This window comes from Haliaeetus albicilla, chromosome 11 (genome assembly GCF_947461875.1).
Source record: "Haliaeetus albicilla chromosome 11, bHalAlb1.1, whole genome shotgun sequence".
NCBI classification, from domain to species: domain Eukaryota; kingdom Metazoa; phylum Chordata; class Aves; order Accipitriformes; family Accipitridae; genus Haliaeetus; species Haliaeetus albicilla.
In genome coordinates, this window is record NC_091493.1 from 23681017 (window position 1) to 23705506 (window position 24490).

Here is a 24490-nt window from a genome sequence, read left to right on the forward strand (position 1 = left end):
GTCTCAGTAATACATTGTGCACTTCACTACTTCTGTATTAGTGTCCCTGTCAAGTTCCATATTTCTTTCTTAATTTTCCACCCACCTTTCCATGCTGAGTATAGCATAGTTTTATATAGTTTATATTAAAGGTTGTATATTTGATTGCAGCTGTAAGCAATGGAGAGATAATTAATTCTCTTTTTGTTTGCATCATGAATGGCTAAACTGTTGTTCTAAGTTTTACATACTTTTACTTTCGAGATTTTGTTGATATATTTGTAATAAAATGTGCGTGTGTGAGGGGAACATGATATGTACTCCTGAGATGAATAAAATAATGAGAGTTCCCTTTTGTTTATGGATCTCCTTGTTTATTTTCGCCCTCAGCAACTTTACAAAGTGGTGCCCATTAAGGACATTAGAAATCTTTATGTTACATTTCCTATACCAGATCTTCAGAAGTATTATAAATCAAACCCTGGCCATTACCTTGGTCATCTGATTGGGCATGAAGGCCCGGGGAGTCTTTTATCAGAGCTTAAAGCCAAAGGTAAGTCCTTTGAAGGTAAAGAATTAAAAAGTAATTTATTACACAATTTTTTAAAGCTTAGCTACGTTTCACTTAAAATTGACATCTGTATGTTAAATTTAAAGCCCCCCAACTATTTGAGTAATTTGAGTTGTAAGTCATTTTGTGCTTTATTTTTGTTTCTGTGGTGGGGAAAGGTAAATAAATAACGGGCACTCTGACTACTGAAGCTATTATTTCTTGCACTCCCCTTTATCTACGCCTGTTTAGAGAATTATATGAACTTTGACATAATGATCTTGTCTCTGTTCTGTCACTGAGTTAGAGACTACTGTCAGGTCCCTCAATGTCTGGAAGACTAGGTAGCATAAATTGTTACAGATTTGTTTATGTAATATATTTTCTTTTTTATATTATAGGATGGGTAAATACTCTTGTTGGAGGACAGAAGGAGGGTGCTAGAGGTTTCATGTTTTTCATCATTAATGTAGATTTGACAGAGGAGGGACTTCGTAAGTGAAGTACTATGTCTGCATTCCATGTTATTCCTCATCTGATGGGTTTGTGTTTGTGTCCAAAGAGACTAATTGTGAAAGCCAATTTATTTTAATTAACTGACTATTCTTATGTGTTTAGATCCTCTCAGTATGCTAGCACACTTCATCTAACATAAAAAACCATCTTATTTGAGGTTATGTTAAAGCATTTCATTAAATATTTTAAAGTAAATTTCTTTATAAGGAAAGCTGTTATACCTGTTTGTGCTACTTGATCATAGTATTTACACCTGAGTTAAATTATATTGTAAATCAGTATATTAACATAAGACGTGTTCAGTGCAGTTCTCGGAATTAGCTGGGGATTTACACACTTATCTTAAACATGTTTTTCTCAGATATGAATTTAACTTTGCCAGTAGGATTGTATGTGTACTTAAATATCTTGATGTATCAGGGAGTAATTAAAAATAAAACCTTACATATTTGTGTTCATCAGAATTTTTTCTTTGTGCAGAACTGAGTGAATTACTAAGCAAGTATTTTTTCTTTCCAGTGCACGTTGAAGATATTATTTTGCACATGTTTCAATATATTCAAAAACTACGTACCGAAGGACCTCAAGAATGGGTTTTCCAAGAGTGCAAGGTACAGTGATTGATACATGACATGTGGTGATTGTATTTTTACAAATTTTTGGATTATAAGTAGAAACAGATTCCTTGGCTGTGGAAATAGCCTTTAATAATCACATGGTAATTAAGTTTATTAATTTTAGATGTGCAACTTGACACAAATGACAAGTACATTCAGAATATATTGTCTTAATGTAGATGTGAAATGCTCTTATAGAACTGTGAGCTGACATTTTATGATAACATAATGGAGGTGAAGGAAGAAGTATCTTACTCTGTCTGCAAGGATTTTGCATAACCTTCCTTAGTCTTCACTGGAGGTGGAGCGGGGGGGAAGCATTTGCTGTGAGGGGTAACACTGAATTGGAAATTGAAGTGGCTGTTTTTCTACCCCTCTCTTCTTTCATGTTGAGATTGTAAAGGCGGTAGGACATTTAATCTGCTGTTTCTTGTCTCTCCTTTTGGAGCAGTGAACTAAAACTTTTCATGGAGTACTTTGGTTGTACGCTTCAGCCTTTGCTGAACTGTTCATGCTTCTTCTAAGTCTGTATGGTTCTGTGTGCACAGAGCAAAAATGTGAAGTATCCTATTAGAATTAAATAGTACTGCACTTCTCAATGACTGTGAAATAAAGCCAGTTTTGTTTATATATATATAGTCTCGTTGGTTCACTACAAATACTTTGGTAAAGATTTCTTGTTCCATCTTGGCTTTATTTGGTGAAAACTGTTGTTGAGTTTCTTCTGTCTAAGAGTAGAAATTCTGCAGATGCGTTAACTTTGTTTCTTGCATTTTGACACCATATACCTGTAAAAGAAGTCTCTTTACCCTCTGCTAAAAGTCCCAATGGAATTGTTTTACTGTCATTGTAAGCAAACACAAGATTTGAAAGAGGTAGTTCCATCCTCCCATCTCATCCTTGTGTCGTTCCCTTGCTCCTCTTGTATCAGTCCCGGCATTCCTGAGGCTGTGAGGTGAGTCAGAAGACCTGGCAAACTAGTTTGAAATGAATCTTTTTTTGAGTTTATTTTCAGCTGAATTGTTGAATTAACCAGACTCTCTGCATGGTTTCACAGAAGGATGGACGGTGCTTTTCATTGGCTTTATAGTCTTAGATCTCTTTAATTCACCCTTGCCATTGTATTCTAAGAATGATGTGTTCTACTTCTGTGGCTAAGACGGCATAAAGAAAAACACTTTTTCTGTCTCTAAACTTACCTTTTGGCTTCCTGAACAAAAGGAACAAAAAAGGAAGAGGGAAAGGCTTCAGTTCATTAACATACAATGAAGATTGCACTGGAACACTATGCATTGGTTGTATCAAAGTTAGTCTGTTTACAAATTATCAGGAAATTTAAATATATGAGCCATGGGCCAGATCTCTTACTACAAATAGGACTTAAAAGACTTGTATAACACTTCACATTGTGAGACTATCCGAAATTGCTTGTGAGTTTTGTGCAGCTTGAATATTAATGAAAACTTTTGTGTTAGGTACGTAACTAATGTAAAATGGATACAACAAAACTCCTTCCTTTTCTTAGGTTATAAAAAGGAAATAAGTAGCCAATAATTATTCTTAAAATAGTCTCTAATGTATGCTTTTCAACCCTTCCTACATTGTTTCCTAGGATCTAAATGCTGTGGCATTCAGATTTAAAGATAAAGAACGACCACGAGGTTACACATCAAAGCTTGGAGGAATGTTGCATGTAAGTGTCTGTGTGTGGTTGGTTGTTTGGTTTGTTTGGTTTTTTTACAGTATAGTAATAATTACGCAGTGTGTTTGATTATACTCTTAATAAATACAGGTATTTGCAAAGGTCCTTTGCACTTCTTGAGCTTAGGAAGCTAATATCACGCTGCATAGATCTTAGTCTTGGCAGTCAGTAAGTCACATTTCCTTCACTCTCTACCATTTTATACTTCTATACTTGCTAGAACTGATTTTACAGTAACTGGAGTTGCTATTTGATCTGTTTCAGTGTTTCTTAAGACATATGTACCTTGTCATTCTGTGTCTACCTGATAGCTAAATGTTCTCTAGGGAAATATTAGAGAAATAATATTTTATCACAAACACAAGCACTGTGTTTCTAAATGCTTCCATAGTTAACAATATTAAAATACTGCAGTAAGCAGAAATGTTCATATTAAGATAGCAAATCAGAAATGTTTGACTCTACTAATGTGACTACATATTGGTACTGAAAGAATTATCATGTAGCTTATACTTAGTCTTTATACTTCTTGGAAAATCCAGTTTCCACATATTGCACTAAAGGAAGATTTAGGTGTTTTTTGTCTAGTGAAAGTTATGCAACTTTTATACGTTGCAGCCATTCTCCATTGCACAGCTAATGTCTACATCTATTCAGAGGCATTTTTGGTTTCTTTGTAGGAATTCCTGTTAATACTCCTACACCTTTAATTTGTAAAGTCTAAAATAATGATTTTCAATTTTAGAATTGTCTTTCTGTTACTAAAAAGCATTAGACCTAACTGAAAACATTTAAATGGATATTTAAAGGAGCTCCTATTTGGGATGCTGTCTCTTGCCTTTTGTTCTGTCAAATGCATAAAATCTCTAACAAATGGACCTCTGACTTCTGAAACAGTCTTTCAGTGGTCTGTATTTGTTGGATCATTCCCAATAACAATTGCTGTTTCCAAAAAAATCAGGCCAGGAAGTTGCTGGGAGTGTTCCAAAGAGCAGGGTATTGATTTAGGACTTTTTTTTTTTCTTCACTGCTTTTCTTTTGCTGTGCTTTGCAGTGTGAATGGTAATTCTGATTCTGCTGTTAGTTGCTTAAACACTAATTGTAAACTAACTTTTCTAGTTCTTTTTATTGCCTCTGAGTCATGCTAAGTTTATGCTTTGACTTAACCAAGCTAGAACTGTTGTTTGGTGATCTCATACCCTTATGAATACTAGCTGTTTTTCATAACTTGAAGAAGAACCTGTGTATAAGTTAGCATGAGTAAATGTAATGTCATAAATTACTATGTATTTATCAAAAGGATTTAAACATTTTTATTCAACAAAACAGCAGTTTGTCTTTAAAGCATATTTGTGCTGGTCTAAGGAGTCAGCACTAAGGTCCTGCTGTCAAATTATATTTCATATTTGTCATGTGTAGGCTTGATGTTTTCCAGGTAGTTGTTCCCTGGTTTGCAGTGTCCTTTTTCTTTTGTTTTGTTTTGTCTCCTTAATTGTATCATTTTTTAAATTTCATTTTAATCTGATTGTTGTATCTAAATTGTTTTATTCTGTTTTATTTTAGTTACATTATGCTTGGACCTTGCGGAAAAGTAATCATAGAATCACAAGATGGTTGAGGTTGGACTGGACCTCTGGAGGTCGTCTTGTCCAACCCTCCTGCTCAAGCAATAACAAAATAACCAAATAAATTTTATTTTCAGTTCCAGTTGGTGGGCTAACTATGGCCTGTGTTTGCAAAGGAAATGAAGTGTAGACTTTTGGTCACTAAATCTGTATTGCCTTGGTAATTTCAGATTAGAAGTGCATAGATTACTTAAAATCTCCATTTATGCAGAATGTAGTTAAATGAGCATTCTTCAGTGTACAGTGAATCTTTTGGACAAGACCTTTCAAATTCTGGGTCTTCAGCATTCACATTTGAATTTTTTGTAACACAGGTTTGGTTCGGTTCATTGTCCTTGGTCTGTCGTCGTCGTCCCCCGTCCCCGCCCCCCCCCCTTTCTTTTTTCCAAAATCCTTTGTGTGAGTTACTCTATGTTCTGGAATTCATTCCACTGTAGTTTTTTGTATAATGTAAGTAATTCAGAAAGACATTTTATAATATTCTGGTCAAAAACAGTACACCTGTATGGCAAACTGCAAGTACTTGGTGCTTAGGTCACCTGGTATTTTCCCCTTGGTAAACAGATGTTAATCAACAAAGTTTTCCTGTCAACTGCACTAAGAATTTTCAAAGGAGTTTTAACTGTTTTTTTCTTCTTAAATTGCTATGTACCTTAAGAGATTTTCAGTTTGATCCTAAATAAAAAAATGTTAGAATTAAAATTGTGGAAGTTTGTATTATACTTTTAGATAATTGAAATATACTTTCCTTTAAATTACTGTAAATAAGAATTGAATTCTTAGAGAATCCTAAAAAACTTAGTGGTTTTTTAGGTTGTTTGTGTTTTTGTTTGTGTTTTGTTTGCTTTCTTTTGTTTTGTTTTTCCCAAATGCACTCTGGTGAGTGCTTGGTGTTCTTTTATCTTTAAACATTTCCTCCAGGGGTCAGCATTTACCGTGTTATTTTTACTTTAGTTACTTCAAAGCAGTATTTAAAGGAGAGTGAGTTTTTATACTGAGACATAAAATATTTCAAGATAAAAGAATGATAATATGCAGTATATAAAATTGCCTAATACAGGAGAAATATGATTGCATAGTTAGAGTACTACTCCATCTTGTTTAGTTTTAAGAGAAAGGTTTTAGGACATGTATGCATTTCTAATTTGAAATTACCAAGGTAATACAGATTTAGTGACCAGAAGTATACACTTTTATTTCCTATACAAAACAGTAGTTTTTTCTTGCTTAGCTTTTGTTTAATTCACCTACGTGTTTCTGGGCTTTGTTTTTTAGTATTATCCTATAGAAGAAGTATTGGCTGCTGAATATTTGCTTGAAGAATTCAGGCCTGATTTAATTGAGATGGTACTGGATAAATTGAGACCAGAAAATGTTCGGTAAGTTAAATTGCAATAACTTGTATTTTAACCCAAACATTGTAAGAAAGCAGATGAACTAATGGAAATAAAAATTCTTAGATGTCTCTTACAGCTCCAAAGTAAATGTCACTGAAAAAGAGCTAGTTGTTCTATGTGTTACTGTCTCTGTACCCATTGAAAATAAAAATTCTTAAGTACATGCAACTCTTCCTTTTCAGACAGAAACATCCTTTTAGTCCTCTTTATGCAGGGTGTCTTCCTCAGACTGAAATAGTTTTTAGGAAGCTACTGACTCAGAATAGCTCAACTGTTGCTGAGAAAAAGCCTAGTAAAATTATCCTGCCTCACTAAATTCTGGGGACATTTTACATGGAATGCTCTAATATTCATAATTTGCAGCTAGGTCTGGAAATCTGTTAAGAGGATGGCTTTTAGCTGCTGAATATATTTTATTTTCCCTGTGGAGAGCTACAAAACTTTGTGTGGATTAGCAGACCCTCTGAAAAATATCAATTTATGTGGGTAGAAATAGCTGTGCCTTTAGCTGCTAAAATCTCTCAGACTTCCAGAGCATCTCTTTGATATGAGTGTGACCATACTGCACATGCTTTCTTTGCAGAGTGAGCATGCTGCAGTACAAATTTCAGGGCTCAGTAATTGGTCAGAATAGATGTTGAAAGGAAAAGGGGAAACCTCTCTCCTGTGCTTTTGAGGATCTTCTGTTGTCACCCATGCAGGGTAGAAAAGAAAGGCTGAAAGAACAAATGTACCCCATGTCTATTTGAATATCTAGTGTGACCAGGAGAAGGGAAATAACACTTTGCTGAAATGATGATTTACAAGTGAAGAAATCTGGAAGCTGTTGAGAAGAAAATGAGGGCAGGTGAAAAAAGAGCATATTAATTGAGGAGGAGGAAGGGCTGGGCAAATGGTTAAGGAAGGGAGGAAGAGCCTGGGGCAAGAGAGCTGGCAAAGGACATCATGGGGGTAATGTAAGTGGGGATATTGGCAGCTGTGGGGAACTGGTATTTCAGTCAAGGATGGATAGAGTGGCTGGCTAGTGGAACAGTTGGGGATGGTTAAGTGCAGATTGGACAAAAATATGAGAGGGGGATAGGAATTGGGATTTATAGGCAGAGTGGAGGTACGAGAGCAAGTCTAGAAGAAAAGATTGTCAGGCTTAGCAAGGGTATTCAGCTGAGAGTCTTGAATCATGGAAACAGGGCAAACAGAAGAGGCAAAGAGGTCCAAGACAAGGAGCATGAGGTAGGACAGTGGCAGAACTGATGGGACCAAACCTGGAGGAACTGAGCAGAAAAGCCTGTGCAGACTAAGTGCAGTGTAGTCTACAAAGGGCAAAGAAACTAAAGTTTACCAAGTCTTTCTTTTCTGTTTGTTTGTTTTTGCTTTCTGGAGATGTATGCTTTTTTCCCTTTTTTTTCCCCCCATACAACTTCTGTTTCAGTTCTTACAGAATAGAAATGTTCTGGAATTACATGATAAGATGTCAGTACCATGTATTGCTCTGCCTAACCTACCAATGTAGTTGGAAGGTGTGTAATGAAAGTAACAGGAATCTGCAGAAAGAGGAAAGTAGAGGTTTGAGGTTAAGACTGTTCAATGCTGCCCAGGAGAACTGAGTATCTTTGCTTTGTCACAAGCTTCCTAAATGGCACAAGACAAGCTCCTAAAACAAACTTTTCACAGCAAGCCAGTAATTACTCATTCCTTTTTATTTTCTTGAGTATGCCTAAAATCTTAAGGCCTAACTAGAGGGATTGTTGTGCACCTGAATCCACAAACAACTCAACAGAAGCTTTGCTTTTAATGTATGAGGTACTATACAATGCAAAGAATTAAAAAGAAAAAAGTCTTAAAGTGACTATCTAAAATGAATGGGTACTGTATAACTTTGTGGATCTCTATTTGCCTCGCCTTCCTATCTCTGAAAATAATGTCTCTTGGGATATTTTAAAAAATGAAATTAGTTCCTGTAACACTGACATTGCAGAAGAGGCATTTTAGTAATTCTATTTATTTAGAAAAAGAGGTGAATATTGGAAACAGAAGAAGTTGAGTCATGCTTTGAGCATATTGAATAACTGTTTCTTAATTCTGTGCACTGAAGAGGGCAGAGGTTCAGTAGGACAATATGTACATTTGTGTGTATATATTTATATGTTTGTATAATGTGGTACAATCTTAATTACTAGAAGGTTGAATGGGCAACAGTTATACTAGCACTTTGGAGCCTGAATTTTCTTTTCTTTTCTTTTTTTTTTTCAATTTGGTTCTTTTAGTAGATCTTTTGTGTATATTGTAATAAATTATAGTATTAAATTAGTGGTGTAGATATGTTATTAAAATGTATGAAAACACAGAAACAAGCTCTTGCTTGGGATTCTGTATATCAGTCTTACTGTATTTGAACATTTGTTTTTCAGTGTTTTGGAAGCCACATATGTAATACAAAAAATAATGATTTTAGGGGTGGGGTGTCTGTTTCTGAATATGATCCACACTGAAATTTTCAGACACTGTTGGATATACAAGGCCAGCGAGGCATGCATTCATATATTTCTAGAGTTTATATATTTCAGCTTTCTGAAATTACTGTGAATTACTTAAAAGTTTGGGCATGAATCTTCACTCTGCTTGTATGACAAAATCTGTCTTGTATATTCATTTAGTTTAAGATGCATGTTACTTTATTTTCAAAAGATTGTACATTTCAAATAATTATTGGATAAAGTAGGATAAAATTTGATTATGAACTGTATTTGCAAATGTCATGGGGTTCTGGTGTTTCTAGGGGTATACAAGTAATGATAAAATGAATGGAGCTGCCTATGTCAGTGACAGTAGTTGCCATAGTAATTAATGCCCTTTAAAGAAGGGCCTATATCTTTGTGTGTGGGTGTGCATCTATGTGTAATGTGTGTGGGATACTGTAACTGAAGCTTGCATATTTCAAGAGATCATATTTTGAAAAACAATACTTTAAAGAAAATTTCCAGGTTCTCTTTCCTATTGTATTAAATAATTCTATTTTGAATGTATTTTCCTGTTGATCTACCACCCAACTTCTTGGAAATTTGATACAAGAGCTTACCTTTAACATAAAGACTGTTTTTAGTAATTAAAAGAGAATATATAATTACTACTTATCTGAAGAAAGCTTGACCAAATTCCACATGAATTTGAACTTTTAACTGGTTTTAGAATTGCTTACAAGCAATAGGTAAACCATTTTTTTATACTGATTTAGTAAACAAGCTACAGGTGCTTAATCAGATCTGATGTTTATTATAGCTTTGCATAGCTTTGAAATGTGGCTCTTAACATTGCAAGAAAACAGTCAATATTATCTTAGGGAAGGATACCTTTCACAGTGTAAATTGAGTCTTTGTTATTAGCCAGAGAACTTCCAAAGCATCTGCTTGCTTAAATTTTCAAAAATTGCTAGAGGAAGTTAATATATGTAAATACATTCATAGACTATTTCAGCTTATCAGATGCTTCTGGGTGCCACAGATCACTCATCAGTTTCCTGTGTTACTCCTGTTGGCTATGCCAACCTTTTCACACTCCCTTCCAGGTGACAGTACTTCAGCATAAAATAGCCATAATTAACCTTGTTCAAAAGGTATTAGTGTGAGAAAGGAAAGTGTAGAGAATACAGATAGAGGGAGAAAATTCAAGTCTATAGAATGTGGTCAGAAGCATAGGAATAGGGGTGACAATTTTTAGAAGAATTTAGAATGCTACATGGTGTGCTTCGTTCAAATGTGTAGTAAACAGCCATTTCACAATGTGTTTTTATTTTAGTTAATATAAGCCCATATTTGCACTTGCAGTTGCAATTCTGCATTCCTCTTTGTCCTTGGTTAAAAAAAACTGGGGAGGGGTGTCAAGAAAAGAGCAACATAAGCAAGAATCTTATTAGAGAGAGAGGAAAAAATAATCAGAGAGGGATGGTCATCTAGTAACTTATGTGCGCGTGGGTCTTCGTGTAATCTTGGACTTTAAACATCTTGGGTCTCACCCAGCTTTCTTCTAGCTTGTTGTTACTGTGCTTACTTTTTGGATGCTGGAAGAAATATGTTGCATTTAATCTTCCTTCAGGACTAACTACATTGCCTTTTCACTTTACCTAGCTTAAGAAATAGATTATAATAAAATTATATAATTTTAAGCATTTGAATAAAAAAAGCTAACTATTGGGAGATAAAGGGACTTTCAGAACTGGAATATACCTGGGTTTATGGCCTCTTCAGTTTATTGTTAATATATTCTTTTTGTTGTAGAGATTGTAGTAGGGCTTAAAGATAGTAAATACAAGGAGGTTAGTTCTCTGAAGCTTAAATACCCACAGCTGTGCCTACAGCTGGTCTGTTAAGGCTTGAATACAAATATGTACAAATTAGAGAGTGACCAAAGACTGATTAAATGCAGTTCTAACAGTGGAATTCATCAAAGCACTGATGTTCTAACATGGATCGAATGAGGCCTGCAGGAGGCCTATAATGATGTAGCAGCAGGCATACTTTGAGTTTGAATGGTATATGGTCAGAGTAATGATAAATGTATTGGTTATTATGGGTAGACTAAAACCATCCTAGCGTTTGCTATTGCCATAGCAACTATACATTCACATTTTAGTTCTTATGTTCAGACTATTTTTCTTCTCCAAAACTATAACTTATTTTTTATTTATTTCTTTTTGAAACCCCAAACATCAAACCAAATTTAAGATTAAGTGTCCTCTTGCTTTTTCCTGCTTCTCTAAATGATAACATTTTTTTCAGTGTAGACTCAAAAGTTATGGTTTGCTTCTATGTAGCTTCCATGATAATATTGCAAGCTGATTTTTCGCAGCTGTAAAAGTCTGAGTCCTGTCAATTTTAGTGGGAATTACATGGTTTTATTCAGGGCATCAGGTGTTTAAAGATCTGAGCTAATTAGACTATTTTCATGTGATTGAAACAAAATATTAACTTGTATATAGTACTATATTCCCTTTAGACACATTTTAAGCACTTATCTTTTGAAATTAAAAGTAGAATGAAATGAACGAGGAATTTTTTCATCCTTTTCTTAACTAAGATACTTCAAAGTATAGTAAAATATAACAAGGAATATAATTTTATAGTATCTTTTATTTTAAATTGCTAGCAAGATAAAATAGCTTGTGCGGGAGGGGAACTTAGTTAAATTTCACTAGAAGTGATTTTATGGTATGCTACAAAGATTTGAGAAAGCTACTGTGGATTTGCATTTTTAGTGGGCTCTCTTGAAAGAATTGAGTTGAGATTATAGATGTTAATAAAAGGGTCCCCTTTGTGTTTTAGTCTTTTATATTACAGCTGTATCTATATGCATGTAGTAAACTATCAATCCAGTAGCTCGTTTCCTTCTTTGTGTTTCCTTGAGCAAATTGTATACACTAATAAAAAACTGTGGACGTGTGCTTTTAAATATCTGTAAGTGTTCTGGTTATCTGCCATTTACTGATATTTATGTTCATGTTTACCTTTCTGTTCTCCCTTTTTATGGAAGAATTAGTATGTGCAACATCATCCTAACTTTGCCTGTTGGGTTTTTTTTTTTCCTGTGTGGTTTTTTTGTTTGTTTGTTTTATGCCTTGCATAAATTATGTCTTGCAATGGTTTAGTCTTCATTGATTTGAATTTTTCCTTTGTATCGTGGTTTTATTTATCATTTCCTTTCCATAACCCTACTGGAATTCACCTACACTAAGGACTTTTCTTGACATATCTATATTGGGGTAGCTGCATTCACAGTTAGAGACTACAGTTCAACGTCTTTGTTAAAAGTTTAGCTTTTCGACTGTTATTTTCTTAACAAACTGTGTTTTTTAAAAAGTATGGAAAAATATCCATACTCACAGATGGTAGCAAGTATCCATATGTGCTTCTATTCAACTGAACCATAACAGGAAGTTTTCATATTCTCCTCCCTCCTCCTGCCCCCGCATACTACTTGTTGCATTTAGTGGCTTAGTTTCCCTAAGAGAGAAACCTTTTTAAGATGTAAGTATCATTTTTACTTGCTCAAACTGCACTGGGTTTTGCCAGCCATCTGTGAAGATAAGGGAATAGACTTGGCATGTGTCGCTATCTTAGCTGAAAAATGTAATTTTCCCATCATTTCCAATACAATTTTTCCCCCCTCATCATCTGCAGAATAAATGCTCGTATTAAAATTTAAGAAGTTAGTGACTCATCAGATTAAGCAACTAAAGAACATTTTCCCCTGGATAGTAAATGGACTTTTTTCCTCTCTTCATATCTGAAGTGCAGCACTAGTACTATCCTAGCGGGAAGAAAAATAAAATGAATGCCAAAAATGTTGATACAGAAATTTCGAAGGGCTGGAATTTTACAGATTTACTGAACAAACAGTTATTTCAATGCAGTCAGTGATCCTCATCCCTGATGATAAACATGTTACAAATATGGAATATATGTGTTTGTTAATTGCATTGTATCTGAGTAAAGATTTTGAAAATCACAATTTGTTCACTTATTTCTTCCCACAAACCATTGTGTTTGTAGAAACTTAGTTTTATTGAATGCTAACAAATAACTTGTGTTTCTGGAGAATGATTAGAATGCTGCACCCCAGCAACATCTCTCTGCACGTTTTATTCTGTTTCCTAATGAGATCTGTGTGGAAGTGGCTTTGAGTAGCCTATATTGTCTTGCATCAGTTTTACTGATTGTTTTGGGAGGGATGTTATAAACAAATCTAGGCTTTTGCTGGTTTTGTCTCAGTCGTGTTACTTTATGCATTTGAGTAAGATACGTGTAATTTTTTCCATTATTTGACAATATCATTATTTGGAAGACAAAGTTTAAATTAGTTCCTAAAAAAAGCAATCATTCCTTTTAAAGTATAAATTCTTTTTTTCTGCAGCAAATTTGCTTTGACATGTCTGTTACTAATATCACAAATACTGTGGTCTAATTACTTTTTCACCCTTAGAAGCTTGAGTTTTATTACGTAAATCTGGAATATAATAGTTGATAATCTTTCCTGGAAGTACATTCTTTTTAAAGCACGCATTCTCTTCCCAAGTAACACTCTTCTGTGGATCTGTCACTTGTAGCTTCATTTTAGATTTCAGGAGAGTGAAAAAGAAGATGGTATCTAGTAAATAAGTATCACATTATAAAAATTGTGCTTGTTTTTGAAAATTGACCATAACTGAGGACTACAACAGTTTGCATGTACAAGAGTGTACATATAGAAGTAAATTGCACTGATAGTTTCAGCTGTGTTCCATGTTCATGAATGGCTTGGAAGCCTAATTGCACTGGTTGAGTGTAAATATGTTATAAGCAGGTCCTATTAAAGATTGCCTGATTGCCTGTCTTGCTTTTCCAGTGCATTTCAATGCTGTCTTAAACCATGTGGATGTTCATAGTGCTATACAGCACAACACAGAAATGAAAAGCAAAAGTAACAGTACATAATTGGTAACTTTAAAGGTGCATCATGATACATTTAAATAACTGCATAGCATTGTATTTCTATCTGTGGTGCTGCTTTTCCCCTATTCTTTTCCTGTCCTGGTGTTCATTACTGTAGGTGCTTGTATCTTAGTTTAGGTTGTAAGTCTCAGGCAGATGAAATGCCTTTTGGTTTGTTTCATGTGGTTGTGGGAATGTTTCTGAGAGCTCAAAATTTAAGTAATCATTCTAGTAGTGATTTGGGGTATAGGCAGGGCAGGAGGATCCCTTGAAGCAGAACTGCTTGAAGAATTGCAATGCAGATTTCCACAATTTCATTTTCTATACGTTGAGCAGACAATTATTTTTAGCTCTTTAATTTTAGTATGTTCCTACAGCAAATGTTTGGGTGCTTGGATTGTCACTACTGCTTGAGCATCGGTATGTTGGAGAAGGGTAGAAGGAGGGAATGTTAAGTAATAGACATCTGTGTATTATATCATAAAACACCTTTGTCTTGCTCCTCAGACTGCATGATTATTGGAATTTTATCAGGATAATCTTGTAGCTTAAGACTCTTTTTTTTCCTCTTTTTTTAGTTTTTATTTTTTATTTAATGGATGGAAGGGCCTGGTAGGTTGCTCTGAAATTCTAATAGGCTTTATGTTTTTATAGTCTCTTAGCAACTTCATCTGCACACGATGGAGCTTTTGCTCACCAGCTGTCCAAGATAAAATGCAAAACATAATAGAATATTTCTATGGCTCATTTTAATGTAAACAACAGTCTCTCTAATAGATTTCACCTTCATGACTGAGCTAGTGTCTGCTGTGTTGCAAGAACGAATATTCTCTAGGATTAAAGTGCTTAGTTCTTTGCTGAATATTTATTTAGTATTGTTCCTTTTGTATTAAAAATGAAACATCTAACATGTAAACAGGTATGAAACCATTTTATATGAAGTCACAATAAAAATGTTAACCATTTCTATTGCCATTTACAATGAGAGATGAAATAATGTATCTCTTAAAGATGAATATTCTCATTCTAGTTTGGATATTGCATAACTTCTGCAGAGGAGCGGGGGTTGTTTGTATGTGTATTTGTATTCATGCTAATCGTGTGGTGCTTTAAAAGGTGGGGAGTAAAAATTTCTCCCTTCCTCAACCCAGAGGAAATCTGCATCCCTGAAACATGAGATTTGATTGCCCCTCTTTAGTGTGTATGATTTAAAATATTGTCTCGAAATTAGACAGTCTGTAGTGCAAGTCCTACTTCAATTTTTGAATCTATTGCTAGAGATTGTCTTTACAGTTCCATGTGACTGAGATGTACTTGTCATTTACTTAAGTGCATCTGGTGCTAGCTATTTACCCCACTGTTCTGCTACTTGAATTGCAATGCACAGATTTTATTAATAATTGGAAAATCTTCATAGTAGGGGAATCTGGAACTAAATACAGCAGAATCCTGTTTTCTTCAACTCTGCTTGGATCATTTAGTCATTTACAATGTGTAAACATTAGGTGACGAAGGATGAGGACATAGGCATTTACAATATTGATAGTCCACATATTTAAACTTTGCAATGTATTGCAAAATTCATCCCAAGGGTATTCTCCACTGACATATTTGTAAAGTAAAATACTGTAGTTTGAGGTACATCCATATGCCTGTTTGATTTATGCCCCACTTTGCCATGCACATTAGAAATAAACAACAGAATGTTCCTGGCCTGAAGATATTGTGATTAAAAAAAGAACACTTACAATGCATATATTTTGATGTTTTAATGTGCATTTTAGCCATCTGCACAAGATTTGACAAGTTCGCTACTGTGCTATTCAGCATCTACAGATTGTTACATATATGTAGGAGGTAATTGTGCTACCTTTTTTGACCATTTCAGAATTTTTATAAACATCTATTTACTCTTAAAGCTAGCTACTTATTTCTGTTGAATAGTCTTTTTGTGTTGTAGGTTGATAAAAAGAATTAAAGGAGTTCTCTTGATACCTATTATGAAGACTGTGAAAAAAATACTGATAAGTTTGTAATTTTCTTTATTCTGGATTTCCTTTTATTTAGGTGTATTCTTTAGTTCAAGGTGTGTCTGGATGATGCTTTTAGTCATATGGTTTAGTTTTAGGTAGTCCTGTGAAAAGCAGGGAATTGAACTCATATGATCCTTATGGGCTCCTTCCAACTGGAGGTATTCTATGATTCAGGTTTCTAACTGAGTATAATTCTGTTGTACTGACTGTAAAATACATTAATCTTCCTGCTTTTGTTCCCTTCCCCTCAAAAAAACCAAACCAAAACAAAAAAAAAAAGGGGGGGAGAAACAGGTAATAATCTGAAATGAGAATATGAGAATGATACAAAATGAAGAAACCCTCTTACTATCAGCTTATGAATACAAGAGTGAAACTGCAGTGATGTAATCTGAAACACTAGGTCTGGCATAAAATTTCTATAGTCAGTATTTTCACATATCCGAATGTTGATATAGGTGGTATGAAAAATGTTGTCACTTCATTAATGTTGTAGATCTCAAGGACTTCTTTCTGTGTTTTCTGGAACAAGGACAAAGGCTAAAAAATAGAAATTGCGTGCAGCAATAATTGTGTGTAAGTCTAGGTTGTAACACTTTTAGAAAACCAGTAAAATTAAATTATGCTGATAACCTGATTTCATGGTTAACTTTAGTGTTTAGTTCAGTATATGTATACCTGCTATCCACATGCGCTCAGTAATTGTCCAGGGACCATTTTCAGAAATAAATGCATTCTAGTGATGGAACAGAAATAGTACTCTGAATAATTTCTCACAGTCTTTTCTCAGACACATTCATGCCAAAGTGCTTTGTCTCTTTGTTTTCAGAGTTGCAATAGTTTCCAAGTCTTTTGAAGGAAAAACTGATCGAACAGAAGACTGGTATGGAACACAGTACAAACAAGAAGCAATTTCTGATGAAGTTATTAAGGTATGTTAAAACTTTTAATATATTCTAATATCTGCAAGTGAAAGACAGCGGTAAATTCTTTATCCTAGCTTTCCCTTTAGTTGAAGGGAGAACTTAAATCTGCTGGTCTACATAGAATGAAAATTGTACAACGAGTCTGTTTAATGTTATGAGAAGTAAGGATCTTGTGTTAGTCTTTAGATTTCAAATATTTATTACATAGGACAGATGTTTTAATGGTTTTAAACCATGTTAAATACAGGGAATGTTATACCATTTTTGTTGTAAAAGATCCATAATAGGCAGTGGCTACTTAAAAATGTAAGCATAAACTTTTTAAAACTTAAAAGTCTCTATTAAATGTTAATGAACTAATCCGTTCTTAGGAACGGAATCTTTTTATAACTGCGATATCTAACTGTGTTTCTGAAATTGATTTTTGCAACTGACAAAATAACTATATTTTTCCAATTAAATGAGCTTCTAAAAATCAGAAGTCCAACAAAGGAGTTGGGCACATCCTTATTGAAACTTGTTATTGATCTAATCTTTTAAGAGATGGGTGTAAAATACACCCTAGAGCTAAACTGGACCTGCCGAGCATGCTTTGAACAGATGTTGCGTAGGACCACTTCACTTCCTTTAGGTTGTCCATACCTATGTTCTTGATTAGAATTCTTGCTTATGTATTTAGTTTAATGCCTCAATTAGAGTTCACAGTAGCAGAAAAGGTGAGACATAGAACTACCTTCGACTCTACTGTAAACTTTTCAAAACTACTTTTTATCTTTTGTCTTCTCCTCCTTCATCTTGCTGATAGCCTACTCCAACTTGGTTTCCTAGATATTTCTCTCTTTCCCTGTTATCTCAATAGTATTTACACATAACCTAGTGGAACATATTTTAAAATCTTTGGCTACAGCATAAATAAGTATATAACCATTAATTAAGCAGAAATTCTACTTAGCCTCATTGTTTCTCCTGTTTATCTAGAAATGGCAAAATGCTGACCTGAATGGGAAATTCAAGCTTCCAATGAAGAATGAGTTTATTCCTACTAACTTTGAGATTTTGCCATTGGAAAAAGATGCAACACAGTACCCTGCCCTTGTCAAGGTAAGCTATCTGTATTTGTTCTGTTTGCTAGCTAATGTTCTGGGAAGTTAGCAGTTAATTCCTATGTGTTTTTAAAATACAGATCATGTCATGTTCCAAAGTATAATAAACAAAAAATTAAAAAATTACAAGATATTGCTAGAAAGACAGTCAAAAGTTAATTCTTGCTAAGCTTTGGATTATGACTATTTGGTGTCCTGGTTTCAGCTGGGATAGAGTTAATTTTCTTCCTAGTAGCTGGTATAGTGTTATGTCTTGGATTCAGTATGAGAAGAATGTTGATAACACACTGATGTTTTCAGTTGTTGTTAAGTTGTGTTTAGACTAAGTCAAGGATTTTTTCAGCTTCTTATGCCCAGCCAGCAAGAAGGCTGGAGGTGCACAAGAAGTTGAGAGGGGACACAGCCAGGGCAGCTGACCCACGCTGGCCAAAGGGGTATTCCATGCCATGTGGTGTCATGCCCAGTATATAAACTGGGGGGAGCTGGCCAGCGGGGGGATCACTGCTCGGGAACTAATGGGCATCGGTCAGCGAGTGGTGAGCAATTGCATTGTGCATCACTTGTTTTGTACATACCAATCCTTGTATTATTATTATTGTCATTTTATTATTGTTATTATTATCATTATTAGTTTCTTCCTTTCTGTTCTATTAAACTGTTCTTATCTTTTTTTCTGATTCTGTCCCCCATTCCACGGGGGGGGGGGGAGCGAGTGAGCAGCTGCGTGGTGCTTAGTTACCGGCTGGGGTTAAACCATGACATTGCGTTCCTACAAAAATGAATCTACAAACAGCTTGAACTCTCTTTGCCCTTTTGAAAGTGTGTTAACAATTGATAGAAATAGTATTAAAGCTGTTTATTCAGCAGAAGGGTGACTGCCACTCTTATATTTTTTTGAGCAGTGTTCAGTAAGTCAAGCATGTAGACAAAGCTATTCTTTTGTAACTGTGTATGGAAAAAGCTTGTGATTGCATGGAAAAAGGGAGAGTGATGTAAACATGTAAATAAACATCACTCTCCAGTCTCCTGGAAGCATCATTTAATGATCTCAATATGTTTAGCAAATCTCAGTTGTTCTGAGTACCTAAAATTTACTAAAAATTACTTCTCACTACTACAGCATAGTTGTCTTTGCTAATGCTCATCTCTGTTCTAGGCTTAGTTGGAGGATAAATAGGAGAAGTCTTCTGCAATTACATGTTGTGCTTCAGTCTGAATACTCAATTCAGGAATACTTTTTGCACACTAGATTAATATGTCTACTTTAGTGCAAAGACATCCTTCAGGAAAACATATTTGTTCTGCACAGGGTATTTTAGCTATGTGCTTGAAGCTGTATTATTAACAGAGGAGGTCTTCGAGCATATGTTTACATCCATCCTGAACTGAAACCTTAAACCTCAGCGGGGAGACATACTACAGCTCTATTAAGTAACAGTAATTGGTTTGCTATAGAAACTTGATGGTCCTTCAGTGTCTCTGTAGCAACTAGGCAATTGATCCACACAAAAGCTTTGCTTTAAGGCATCACTGCTTTAGAAATGAATTTGTTTTTAGTTTTTCCTTTCCCTTTAAAATATGTTTTCTGAGTGAAAATGTTTTCAATCTTCTTTGATGAAATAAACATTGTCTATTTTGCCTGCATCTCTTTTATTTTCTCCCCAGCTGTATGTCTGTGCCGTTTTGCTTTTGTGGGACCTGGCATTTGTCTGACCTCACAGCAAAACATTGCAAGAACTAAACCAGCGGAGATGAGCTGTACAAAAAAAAAAGCTATTTTTCTGCTGTTTTATATGCCTAAGTGAGCTTACTATGGACTGGAGCAGTGTTGTGGAGAAGGGCAGGGATGGGAACATAAGTGCAGGAACAGGATGACCGTTTTCGCTGGCACTATGTCACTGGGTCACCTTTGTTGTAATGGCACATCTTGCCCTAAAAAACCCCGAGGAAAGAGGACAGTTAGGTTATGGGCTTTGGCCTGAGGGCCAGATTGTTACTATGGTGCTGTAGTGCTGCTTAATGGCACATCTTTTAATGCCAGCATTAGTAGGGAACTTTGTGAAGCTAACTCTTTCTTTGTCTCTGATCACTCCTGCTCTAGAAAAGTATTTCCCATTTTGATCATAACCTCATTCACAATGCTGCAGCCATTAACTGCTTGTTAAGGTGACATAGGGTAAGAAGAGCATCTCAGTAAGGATAGATGGATGTATACACAAATGTATATAGCAAGAATGTGAATTTAAGGGGACAATGCTAAACTGATATTTGAAGTGCTGAAGAGACTTTTTTTAAAAATAGTGTAACATGTTACAGTTAAAAGGTGACATAACAAAACTTCTTTTCTTGACACAGGACACTGCTATGAGCAAACTGTGGTTCAAGCAAGATGACAAATTTTTTTTGCCAAAAGCTTGTCTCAACTTTGAATTTTTCAGGTATGCGTTGTTAAGTATATCACATAAATTGCTCTCCAGAAGTTTGTTGCTTGTTGGGAATCTGCATTTCTGTGGCAAAAACTTTTTTGCATGTATTGAGGCTTTAAAACATTTGTCCTCGCTTGGGAATATGCAATAAGATACAGATAGCAGGAAGGCTCATGTAAGTTATGCGGTAGTTGAGCAGCAAGCAGTTTGAGGGGCTCCATCTATATTAACAGGAAAAGTTTATCTAAAAATACTTTAAAAACAAGTTTTCTTCTGTGTTTTATTTGCTATACCTGAAATATGCCTACCAATAGGACCTACTACATATTGCAGTGTACCTCTTTAAAAATGGGTGTGTATTATTTTAAATCAATGAATAAATTGCAACTATTTTAAGATAGTGGTTTTTTTAATAAAATGCTATTCTGATAATGGTTTTAGGTTCAAATTCTGTTTTAATTTGCATAACGCAAGCCAGGATAAAATTCTAAGTGCTTAAAATTGTGGCATTTTATTTAACCAACGACTGATTTTTTTTTTTTTTTTTTAGAAGAACACCGTCTATTTTATCAATGAATGGGTGATTCTCACTTCAAGATGCATGATAAAGTGCTGTAATGTTAATTCTGGTCTTGCATTATTTTTGTCACAGGAAAATTATTATTTTTTTTTTTTCTTAAAGTGAGCATGACGATGTACCTTCTTAGTGTTCCTTTCAAGTAATAATTTCTAACTTTTGAGTTAAAAAAAAATACTGCTGTCTTTAGAGTGCAGCTATTTCTGTGCTGGGCTGCTGAAAGTGAAAATAATTTCAGGAACTCTCCTTTGGCCTAATTAAATGATTCAGTGATATTGCTGGAAAGGCTATTATGTGGGCTCTGATAGATGCTCATAGATGCACTGTTGAGTCCTTGTTTTGAGTGACCACTTGAAATTTTTCTTGGCAGAATTTTAGGTAGAGGGTTTTTTCTGAGAGTGTCAGATCTTGGTACTGGTGTTGGTACTGGTTGGGGAAAATAGGTTGCCTGGGCATTTCCTCTTTCTTTTTTCTTTTTGAAACCATACGGCAAACATTACAACTGTTTCAACTTCAGTGTGTCAGGAAATGGAAGATCAAAATGGTAACTACAATTGCAATATTTTGCCACCTTTGCACATACCTGGTGGCTTTCGCTTTTACTATGTTTGGCTAAAATCCAAAATAAGATTTTGTTGAGGGACGCTGTGTTTGTTATATAGTTGTGTTTTGGGTTTTTTTTTCAAATCAATTCCAAATGAACTATGAGTGATCCAATCTCTATACCAGTTTGTGAGTAATTAAAAGATAATAATTGATTTTATGTAGAGCACACAAAGGTATAAGTATGCACACATACGCACAATATCGTAGAATCATAGAATGCTTTGGGTTGGAAGGGACCTTTAAAGGTCATCTAGTCCAACCGCCGCTATAACGAGCCAGGGACATCTTCAACTAGATATGTGGTGGTAGTCTTTCCCAGTTAGATTTGTACTTTCATGTCAGTGAGCCCTTTTAAAAAGCCAGGAGTACTTGAGCTTTGCTGACTAATGTAATAGAGTGATTTGCCTCTTTCCTCCTAGGAATGGTTATAGGTGGAAAGGTGGCTTTTTTCTTAGGGTTGGGGATGAGGGTTCTTGCTTTTTCTTTAAAAAAATGAGGTGGTAATTGTATATGAATGGATGTGAGGAGATTTTGACAATATTGGGTACATCATCTGCAAAAGAAGTTGTAAGCAGGTTTGTGTGGTTTTGATACTTAAGATAGATTCTTAGTGAATCTCTGTCTTTTGAGACTGGTAATGCTAATGGTCTTTGCAGGAAATGGTGAAATGTATAGTGTTTATTCACGAGACTTGATGAAATTACCCACAGCTCTTTTGACCAAGTGAATTGGTGAATAAAGCCATCTTAATAACATTGGTTTTCATAAAGTTTTAGCCTCAATTCTAGATTAGGATATGATGACTATGCTGCAGTGTGGCAGATTACAAGAATTTGTTCACACTAGACTGCTTCAGTAAGATAGAAAAACTAGAGGATTTCTTCTGCCTGCAGCCCTGATGATCACGAATCTTTGGAAGAATTCCTGACCCAGATGTTATAGCAGCAACTGCTGTGTAGAATTAAGAGGAAGTTAATGAGGGTGGTTTCTCCTTCAAACATACAAATCCAGTAGGAACAATCTGAGTATATGAATCTCTTGAAGTCACCTTGTTCCAAAACTGAAAATCCCTACATGGCACAGGTCTTGCATTAAAGAAACACTACAGTAAAAACCTCTGATGCGGGACTTATCATCCAGCCTAAGGGATGATGATAAGCTTTTGCTTTTGTATGAATTATGACTTAAGAACTCAACAAGTATCCTTTTTTAAAAGGAAGCAAAGTAACAATGTAATGTGCTGTTGTTTTAAAAACTTCCTAAAGGTATTTGTAAACTCTGCATTTCAAATTTCCCAAGGTTTAGAGATGAATGTTAAAAATATAATGCTAATTATTTTTAACTGGATACTTGCTACCTTCCAGTTTAAGAAATATTTCAAGCAACTTGAGTTGCTCATAAGGTAGCTCAGGATCAACACTTCAGTGTTGATTCCAGCTATGTCACAGTTCTGTTTGAGAGGGGAAAAGACTAGACTTTAAGATTTTTCAAATACAGTGTCAGTGATTGAGTCGTTCTGCTTCCACAAGTCTAGTCAAAAAATGGTAAACTAGAAATAAGCAGTTATTTACAAAGTTGTCAGTAATAGAAGGCAAATCCCAGAACAGTGTTATAATAATTGTTTTCTGTTATTTTTCACTTGAGGATTAATGATTTAGTAGTATTCATTATTTTCAAAACTCCCTATTGGCCTTTGCCAGCTAAATGAGTATACAGAAGTTATAACTGATACAGACATAGTAATCACTCAAACTGATTAAGTCTCTATTCTAGTATCAGAAAGGAAAATAATATAATGAGTTTGGAGGAAGGTTTGTGATAACATAGGATTGACCTACATCTTGCTTTGAATTCAGTCTCGATTAAAAAATTCAATATTAATTGGATTTGCATCATTGGGCATATTGACATTGCTCAGTTTTAGGAAATTCTCATTGTAGGGAGAAATGCAAATAGCAGAGTCTTTTTTTTTTTTTTTTTTTAACTAACCCAGTAGTAGTAAAAAAGCATATCCTAGGCTAAGATTTCAGACTATAGCAGGCTCTGCTTCTCTAATAGATTTTTTTTTTTTTTTTAAATTTTCTTTTTTACATCTATTCCCATACTTACTTTCCTTAATCTAGAAGGGAGGAGACGTCAAGGCGTTACTAAAAACTGCTAGGAACCTTCTTAAAAATATCGTTGCAATGTATTTTGAAGTTATCAGCATGTGTGTTGTGGTGATGTGATCTTTGTTTTACTACAGTAATGTTGGTATACACTATGAAATACCATGCTATATAGGCATAAAGATATGTAATAGCATGTCTCAGAATATGACCATTAGTGACTGCTTAGGAAAAATAAATGCAAATGGCGTGGTTTTGAATTGCAAGCCATATCCTGACAGCAAATTGTTTTAGATACTACTGATTATTTCTGTGAAATTGATAATGAATTTACATGCACTTCAGAAGCTTTAAAAATAAATATTCAATCATAGTACAAATAACTTGTCTTGACTTTGCATATTTTTAAAACACACAGATAATTAACAATTGGCACAGGTGAAACATGGCTTGAGTATTAGAGTTGCATTTCTCTCTTTGAGAAATTCGTAACAGCATTGTATGTGATCAGATGCTTCTAAAAAACAGTAGAGCTTGTATAGTTGTTGCCATTAAAAAGATAACACAAAAACTACGGTGGTATGAAAATGGATACGCCATGCTTCTTTCCTGAGCTGAACTTAGCATGTACTGCATATTTTTCATACCAGAAATTGCTAATCTCTTAATTTCTGTAATAGAAACTACTTTGTTTTCTGACAGTGTAGAAGTATTAATTACATTATATTCACTACATAGGCTTTCATTTCAGTCTGTTAAATTATGTTGGTTTATTCACGGTGTATTTAGTTTATTTTACTCCTGGTGAATTCTGACTGTGCAGCAAAGGAAACATAACGTGTCTTGATTTATGAGCACAAATAAG

General features: G+C 34.8%; 1 protein-coding gene across 4 annotated transcripts in view; it reads left to right on the forward strand.

Annotated features, from left to right (window-relative positions):
- Nucleotides 1-24490, forward strand: part of IDE (insulin degrading enzyme) — a 70497-nt gene that overhangs the window by 21519 nt on the left and 24488 nt on the right. For all 4 annotated transcript variants that reach the window (XM_069796655.1, XM_069796654.1, XM_069796653.1 and 1 more), the window contains exons 7-14: nt 370-532; nt 931-1023; nt 1565-1656; nt 3275-3355; nt 6265-6368; nt 16709-16811; nt 17784-17906; nt 20264-20346. In XM_069796655.1, the coding sequence (XP_069652756.1) occupies nt 370-532; nt 931-1023; nt 1565-1656; nt 3275-3355; nt 6265-6368; nt 16709-16811; nt 17784-17906; nt 20264-20346 (842 nt within the window). The remainder of the gene's footprint in view (nt 1-369; nt 533-930; nt 1024-1564; nt 1657-3274; nt 3356-6264; nt 6369-16708; nt 16812-17783; nt 17907-20263; nt 20347-24490) is intronic.